Source organism: Pseudozyma flocculosa (assembly GCF_000417875.1).
Source record: "Pseudozyma flocculosa PF-1 unplaced genomic scaffold scaffold00022, whole genome shotgun sequence".
NCBI classification, from domain to species: domain Eukaryota; kingdom Fungi; phylum Basidiomycota; class Ustilaginomycetes; order Ustilaginales; family Ustilaginaceae; genus Pseudozyma; species Pseudozyma flocculosa.
In genome coordinates, this window is record NW_006920890.1 from 104,687 (window position 1) to 112,267 (window position 7,581).

General features: G+C 67.1%; 4 protein-coding genes across 4 annotated transcripts in view; 1 reads left to right on the forward strand and 3 right to left on the reverse strand.

Annotated features, from left to right (window-relative positions):
- Positions 1-1,226: 1,226 nt before the first annotated feature.
- PFL1_05823 (uncharacterized protein) lies at positions 1,227-1,826 on the forward strand (the record flags this gene model as incomplete). Its single annotated transcript, XM_007883361.1, has 1 exon — positions 1,227-1,826. One exon carries the CDS (start codon positions 1,227-1,229, stop codon positions 1,824-1,826), a length of 600 nt encoding a protein of 199 aa, XP_007881552.1.
- A 493-nt stretch (positions 1,827-2,319) lies between these two features.
- PFL1_05824 (uncharacterized protein) lies at positions 2,320-4,278 on the reverse strand (the record flags this gene model as incomplete). Its single annotated transcript, XM_007883362.1, has 1 exon — positions 2,320-4,278. The coding sequence occupies one exon, from the start codon at positions 4,276-4,278 to the stop codon at positions 2,320-2,322; it is 1,959 nt and encodes a 652-aa protein (XP_007881553.1).
- Positions 4,279-4,757: 479 nt separating this feature from the next.
- On the reverse strand, positions 4,758-6,722 carry PFL1_05825 (uncharacterized protein; the record flags this gene model as incomplete). The annotated part of the gene is made up of 2 exons (XM_007883363.1): positions 4,758-5,900; positions 6,000-6,722. The coding sequence occupies 2 exons, from the start codon at positions 6,720-6,722 to the stop codon at positions 4,758-4,760; spliced, it is 1,866 nt and encodes a 621-aa protein (XP_007881554.1).
- Positions 6,723-7,296: 574 nt separating this feature from the next.
- Positions 7,297-7,581, reverse strand: part of PFL1_05826 (uncharacterized protein) — a gene marked incomplete at both ends in the record, with an annotated part of 5,476 nt that continues 5,191 nt past the window's right edge. Inside the window, one exon of the mRNA XM_007883364.1 lies at positions 7,297-7,542. Within this exon, the coding sequence (XP_007881555.1) occupies positions 7,297-7,542 (246 nt within the window). The remainder of the gene's footprint in view (positions 7,543-7,581) is intronic.

Consider the following 7,581-nt stretch of genomic DNA (forward strand, 5'->3'; position numbering starts at 1 on the left):
CGCAGGTATCGCCAGGGGGAAGCCCGTCGCCGGTCGCGGCCGCTCCGTGTGCCCGGCTCGCGCGCAGCGAGGGTGGAGGAGTGCGACGACCTCGGGGCAGGGCGCTAGCCGTTGGTGGGCGGGCGAACGGGCGGGAGGGCGGGCGGGCGCGGTCAGCGAGGAAATAGGCTTATGAGGCCCGTATCGGATGTGCGCGGGGCGAAGGGATGGGGCTGGCCGCGGGTTCGGAGGTGGGCCGTGAGGATCGCGATGGGGGATGGGGGGAAGGGGGAGGTGGCTGAAAGGCGCAAGAGTGAGAGCGCGAGAGGGAGAGGGAGAGGGAGAGGGAGAGGGGGCGAGGGGGAGGAGGAGGAGGAGAGAAAGAAAGAGAGGCAGAGCCACAGACAGAGACAGGTGGGTGACGCGCCCAAGCGCCCGCTGACGCTTTGGGTCGGAGCCAGCCCGGCGGTGCCGCCTCGCCGTCACCATAAATTACCCTACGCTCGCCGTGCCAAGCAAAGGAAAAACCCAGCCCGCCGCCACCACCCCTCTCTCTCTGTTTGCACACTCGCCTCGAGATTGCCGCGCCCCGGATATGTAGATCCACGCACCAGTCCAGCCTTGTGAGCCTGAACGAGGAAGGGAGGGGACGGCTGGTTGAGCCAATGAGGCGAGTGGATGGGCATGGGGGGCAACGGCAGATGAAGATGGGCAAGCTCACAGCGCAGACCACGTACGAGGGGACGACGACGCGCGACCTCGGGGCGAGCTTGCTTCGGGGCATCGCTCCATTGTCGTCCTCGACGCGCAGTAGAAGGGGGCGACGGACAGGCAGAGCCTAGCGACGACGGAAAGGGGCGTCTGGGACGTCTGCCTGCGTCCCGCCCTTGGCGGCGGCGGCGGCGACGGCGCGGCGGCAGCTGCCGACGCCTGACTGCGCTACCAGGTGGCGCTGCTGGTGGTGGTGGCTGTGGCGTCGTGCCTCTTTCGAGCGCTACAGACCACGACGACGACGAAGACGGCGTGGGCAGGCTCCACCCCTTTCCCCCGTTTCGACCCTTGTTTCCCCCTCGTCGTGTCCGTTGCTTTGAGCTTAAGACGAGCAGGGCAGAGAGAGCCTGGACCGCGCACTCCCCCCTCCCTCCCCTCCAAGGTTCGCTCCGTCGGCATGGTCTTACACAGATCGGACGCAGACGCCGGGCAAAGCTCAAGCTTGGGCTCGGCTTGGTTCGACTGTCCGTCCCAGCATGACTCTGACCGAACCGCCCACCAGCAATTTGTCCTCTTCCTTGACCGTGGGCAGAGTTTTCGGAGACCAACGCGGCGCTCGCAGGGAGGGAGAGCGAGAATGGAGCGTCGACCAAAGGCAACTCTCCGAGCCGCCTGCTTCAGAGTGCGCAAGGGGGGCAACGACCGTCCGCGTCCGTCCGTCCGTCCGGCGGACAAAGGACGGGCGGCGGCATCGCTTCATATCGCGCCTCGGAACCCGCCGTCGGCTCCGAGTCGACGGATACATGAACGGGCGCACTGGTCTCGCCGCAATCCAGCCACCGTCCGACGTCCGACGGGGGACAATGGAGCGACAATGCGTCGCCACGTACGTCGATGACCTGACTGGCGCTGGTACATGGCTGTCGCTCGGCCAATCTGCCTGCAGCCCGACGACAGCCTCGCGCCAAGGACAAGCGTCCGCCTCGTCGTGCGAACCGGCACCGGTCGCGCTCGGCCCGACGACACATATCGCAGGGCGCGAACAATGGCCCGTGGAACCGACCGTGTACCGAAACCTCGACGGATCCTTGCCGAGCCTCGTCATCGAGGTACAGCGGTCCCGTACTGTAGCATAGAGCATCCTGACTTTGCCGTCGTGGCAGGCAGCCGCAAGGGCTGTGCAGCTGCCCAAGTCCCGAAGACACGGCTCAACCCGACCGACGAGGTCGATGCCATCGAGGTGGGCACGGGTGCTTCGCGTGGACAAGGTATCCTGCCCTCCCCACGTCGAGGAGTCATTTGGTCGCTGCTCGACGAGTCAGACGAGGGGTTAAGCTCGTAAGCTCGACCACGCCCTCGACGGCTTGGCGAGCTGCTGCCCGTTTATCCGGGCGCTCGTATCCGGAGGTGCACAGGTCGGTGTGGGCAGTTCCGTCGCCATTCCATCTCATAAACGTTCTGCGGCCAGGGGCAATGCTGGTCGGGGGAATTCGACGCCGCTGCTCATGGCGGTCTGGGGGCCAACGCTGACAATGGAACGAGATGCGCCGCAGGTGGTGATGCAGGCGCATGTCTTCAGGCGAGCGGGCGGAAGAGGCGGAGAGGAGGCGCGCGAGGAGAGCTGAGCAGTCAGAGATAGACGCCCGGTTGCGCGCTTTCGAGGCGGTAGACGCTAGTCCGGGCGGTGAGCGGAGGCACCATCGGCAAGCCGCACAGCGACCCCGTCGCACCCGCCCCGTCGTCGTCGTCGTCGTCGTCGTCGTCATCCGCGCTGTAGATGGTCCCGCGGCCTTGAAAGGCAGGATGAGGCTGGGTCCAGTCGTCGACCTCCGCAGACAGGACGGCGTTGCGCAGACCGCACATGGTATCCTCGACAACCTTTCGCCTCTTTCTCTCTTCCCGATCAGCCTGAGAGAGGCCCAGCGAAGTCGAGGCGGCGGGGCGATGCGACGACCAGGGCCGTATCGTGCTTTTCCACTTTCTCGCGCCCGGTCCATGGGTGGCGGGTACTCCGTCTACGTCGCGCGCCGTTGTTGAAGTGTCGAGCCGTTGCGATCGAGCGTTGCGCCGCTGGACGGCTCTCAATTCCGCCTTTTTCCGCATTGCCAGGCTCTCCCGCGGCGGTGGCAGGGGTCGTTTGGGTCCTCCGCGTAGGTGATACTTGGGCGTCGAGACTGTGGCCCGCACCCGGCCAAAGGCGTCGTAAAGATGGATCGTTGACTCGTCGGCTTCCCGGTCGTCGCTCTCGTCGGCACGGTCGCTGCCCTGCCGATCGGCCGATGCCGATGCCGATGGCGATGCAGAGCCTCGGTAGCTGTGGCCGTACCAGCCGTGGAAGGCTCGCAGGCCGAGGAACGTCGCCAGGACGCCTTGGGTCGCAGCGCTCGAGCGTGCCATGGCCTCGATATCGGGCTCGATGAGGTAGGCCGGCACCGGCATCGTCTCGCCCTTCCAGGTGCGCAGGACCAGCGGCGGCGGGGACGGCGGACCGTCACCGTCGTCGCCCACCTCGGCCTCGTCGTCCTGGCCTCGGCTCTCGCCGACCGTCTCGGTCCCTCCGTCGGTGGTGCTTGCGCCCGTGCCGGTGAGGTAGGACGACGAGGTGTTGATCGACAGCGAGGCGTCCGCCGCCGTAGGCCGGGTCTGAGCAAAGGCGACGCCACGCTCGTCGATCCCCATGCCGATGTTTGTCGGCGTCTCGAACGCCGGCGGTGGGCCGTGCCCTTGGCCTTGTCCCTGGGCGAAAGCAGGGGGAGCCGGTGGAAAGAACGTGACCCTTCTCCGCTGGACAGCCGCATCGTTTCCTTCGTCGCCGGCCGGTATGGCATCTTCTCGACGTTGGAAGCCAAAGGGGCTACTGGCCAGCTCGGCTCGCTGGGCCCGCCGCTCCTCGGCCTGCGCTGCCGCATCGAGGGAAGGAAGCCCATAGCCATGGCCGAGCATTCCAGGCCCTCTACCGCGGCCGAACCACGAGGAGCCATCGAAGGAAGATTCGGGCGTCGAGGCATACTGCTCGCGCGGATTAGCCGCGGCTACGGGTCGTCGAGGAGCGGCGGGCGGCGGCGGGAGTGCTGGAAGCTGCTGCGGCTGTGGCATTGCCGGTGGACCCCTGGCACCCGCCGTCGTCGAGGCAGTGGTGTGGACCGGAAACGACGTGGGCGCCGAAGGTGTAGTCAGGAGGGTGATGCCCTGCTGCCTCGGCCCCACGTGGCCCACCCCGGGTGCAGAGAACGGCGACGAGGAAGACGAGAACGACGAGGGCGGGATTCCGTACCGCGAAGGTCCCGCTTGCGCCGGGACATGGCCGACGGGAGCACGCTGGAGGTAGGAAGACGGGCCGGCCAGCATGCCTTCGGGCGTCGTGAAGGGATCGAGCAGGCGGGGGGCCACCCGGGGTGGCGCCACCGGCGATGCGTGTGACGAGGTGCGCGGAGGCGCGGCGGGAAAGAGGAAGCCCGGCTGCGGCCGCCTCGCCACGGCGATCGAGTCGGCCGACGACGACGTGTCGATGACAATGTCGCTGATGGACTGAGACATGGTCGACGTCGAGTCGGCCGCCTCGTATGACGATGGCGTCGTTGGCGGCATGGGCGGGTAGGGTGAGGGCAAGTCGGGGCGGATGGTGGAAGAAAGGAGAGATCTGGAGAACAACAACAGCCGCCGCCTGCAGCCCGACCGCGCCGCGCCGCTCTGGACCCTGAACACCCTTCTCGTCGTTGAAATCACGCACGCGCACACCTTCGCCCACGTCAAGAGACAGCAAGCAAGCAAACGTCAGAAGCAAGGCCACCGTTGCTGTCAGCGCACGATAGGGCTCGAGCAGCGCGTCCACAGAGGCCCGAGAGGCTGGTCATTGATGGGCAGGGCCAAGAGGGATAGGAACCAGGGCTCCTTGCCAGAGCGGGAGACCACGGTGGCCAGACCAGCTCGGCACTACCATGCTGTGACTTGCAGCCTCGACCATCCTTCTACTCGCAGGCCTTACCACCAACCAAACTCCAGCGGGACAGAGGGCATCGGCGTTCTCGCCTTGTTCCTCAAGCCCAAGTAGCAAGCAGCTGGGACCATCAGGTGGCCTCGTCGACGCCGAGCTTCCGGAGCACCTCGTCGGCGAGCTTCATGCCCTCCTGGATCCCTTGGTCCTCCGCTTCGTCCGCTTCGTCGGCGGCCAGCGCCTTGCGGATCTCATCCATGGCCGAATTCCATCGCACGTTGGCCGTGTCGGTGATGTAGGTGCCTGCCGGACCCTCGACCATCTTCTTCGATGGACCGCCCGAGCCAGGCGGGGCCTGGCCTTCCACCTCGGCCGTCGGCGCATCTTCACCCGCAGCGGCGCCGGCGCCGTTTTCGGCAAAGGCCTCGGCGAGCCCCCAGCGCTTGAGCGTGCCTTCGCCCAGCGTATCTCCGCGGTGGTTCTTGATCGACGACATCTTGTTCAGCCGTCGGCTCGCCGGAGAGCCCTGCTGGACAAACTTGGCAAAGTCGCGCTCGCCCGGCAGCTTGCCCATCACCGAGACCTGCCGCCCGAGCTGCGCATCCGATGCAGCGGCCGGCTCTGTGGCCAGCGACGGGGCCGCCTCCGATGCTGCTGGACAGCCTTCGATCGTGTCCGTAGCATCGGGCGAGGTCGCGGAGGGCGCCATAGCCACCACCTCTGCCGCCGCTGGCGCTGGAGAAGAGGCCTGGTGCCGCGCCTCAAATTCGAGCTCGGGCAGCGCCTTTGGCACAGGCTTGCGGCGCCTCGCGCCAGCCGCTGCATTCATTGCGAGGCCAGGCTGGCCTGGCGAGGCGGACGAGGCCAGCACGCCGAGGGGCGAGCTCGGTCGCGATCCGGATGGTGTCGTCGTCGATCCTGCTAGCGGAGATCTGGGCCGGAACGAGTCTATCGTCGGCGTCTGGGGCCGAGAGGATGCGGTGGAGGGGCTGGCAACTCCATCAAAGCCGTGCTCCGAAGCCGACTCGCCCTGGATCGAGCTCGCTCGCGCCGGAGCTACCGGCAGCGGCCGCGACCGAGGCGAAGGCGATGCAACTCGAGCCTCGACACTCGGTGCGACTGCGGCGGCGGCCGGAGATGGTTCGGCCGCCGTGGAAGGGGTCGGATCGTCGAGCCTGAGTGCTGCGGCCACCTCGGACAGCTGCAGCTGAAGCGCCTCGGACGCTGCGCTGGAGACGGCCGAGCCGTACGACGCCGCTCCGATGTGGCCAGTGTGCTGCGCAGATTCGATTCGACCAGGCATCGGCGACATCAGCAACGATCGTCTCCGCGCGTTCGGACCTCGTTGCCCTGCGGCGATCTCACTACTACTCACCTGGAAGTTGGTTGGTTTGCCAATCATGCTCTTGACGACGACGCGCTTGCGTGCGGGCCCTCCGGGAGAGGGACTGCCCAGCGCCGCCGCGACTGCACCCTTCGACGGACTGGAAGGTGACGATCGGTTGGGCTGGTCGGAAGAGATCGCAGAGTGCCCGGGAAGGGACTGATACCTCTCTCTCCCGGGGCTCTGCGGGCCTGGCAGGCTCTGAGACGGCGGCAACCGTGGTGATGTCGCTGTCGTCCCGGTATCAGCGCCTCCGCTTCTGCCTCTGCTACTGCTGCCGAAGTCGAGATCGGAACTGGTGGGTGGCAGGTCCGACGAGCTGACGGGTGGCGCCCGCCGGGCCAAGGCGCTGTTGGCGCCGGAGCTGGAGCTGCGGTTGAGGCTGAGAGAGCGCCTGACTTTGCTCGCTGGAGGACGGGCGGTTGGCGGAGGTGGCGACGTCGTAGCGGCAGCGCTCCCGAAGCGGTCCCTCGCCTCGTCGCCGTCGTCTTGTTGAGCGTGGAGTGGCAAGGCTCCCAGCTCATGGGCCGACGCCGACGAGGCAGGCGTCTGTGCAAAGGCGTCACGGGCCTGGAGTCGGTTGAAGGCGGCGTTGGGCCCGCGGGCGTTGCGGGGCAGCGAGTCGAGGGCCGCCGTCGAGCGGCATCCGGCGAGCAACCCGCCGGAGCGCTTGGCCTTCCTGTGCTTGGATGGCGGCGATACCGAGACGACCATGCTGGGGGCGATCCTGGGGCGGATGGGTCCGGGTCAGTCGAGGCGTCGTATGGAGCAGAGGGCAAGCGGGCCAGGCGCAGTGCGGGAGAGAAAAGGCAGAGACCGGTGCGCGGATGGTTTTGGATTAAGGGCACCTGGTGGGAATGGTCGTGGTCGTGGTGTCGTGGCCGGTGTCGGTGTTGGTGTTGGTGTTGGTGTTGGTGTTGGTTGAGTCGGGGATGGCGGCGCAGCGCGGTGCCGTGCCGTGCTGGCCTGGCCTTGCCACAGTGTGGCTGCCCCGCAACGCCAGCAGCCACGCCAGTCCAAGCAAGCAAGGCAGGGTCCACAGCCACAGCCTTTTCTAGCCTCGGCATCGTCGAAATAAACACGGCGCGCCAGCGGCGCCTCTTCTGGGTTCTGGTTGCAGGTTTGCAAAAACGGCGGCGACGATAATCTATCTACACACACAATAGGGCCAGTCGGGGCAAACGACGGCGACGAATAACGAGGTCTTGGAGTACGTGTAATGCGAAGGCGGCAGAGGTGAGGGGGGGACAGGGATGCTTTTTTGTGGGGCGAGGGTCTTGGCCCTTCCTTAGGCTGGCGGAGGGCCCGTCTCGTCGTTGGGCGTGCTCTTGAGGGATCCAGAGGGCGTCGAGCTCGTGTCGAGGGCGCTGCCGCTCGTCGCCGCCTCAATGACGCTGCTCGGCACGCTGACGCCCAGCAGCGTGTCGCGCGCGGTGCGGAAGGCATCGCTCTCGGCGCCCGCCGCCGCCGCCTGGTGCTGGGCACCCGTGGGGTTGCCAGGCGCACCAAAGGGCGAAGGGCCGAGGCCAAAGCCCTGGGGCGTGCCAAGGCCGTTGCTCGATCCACCGGGACT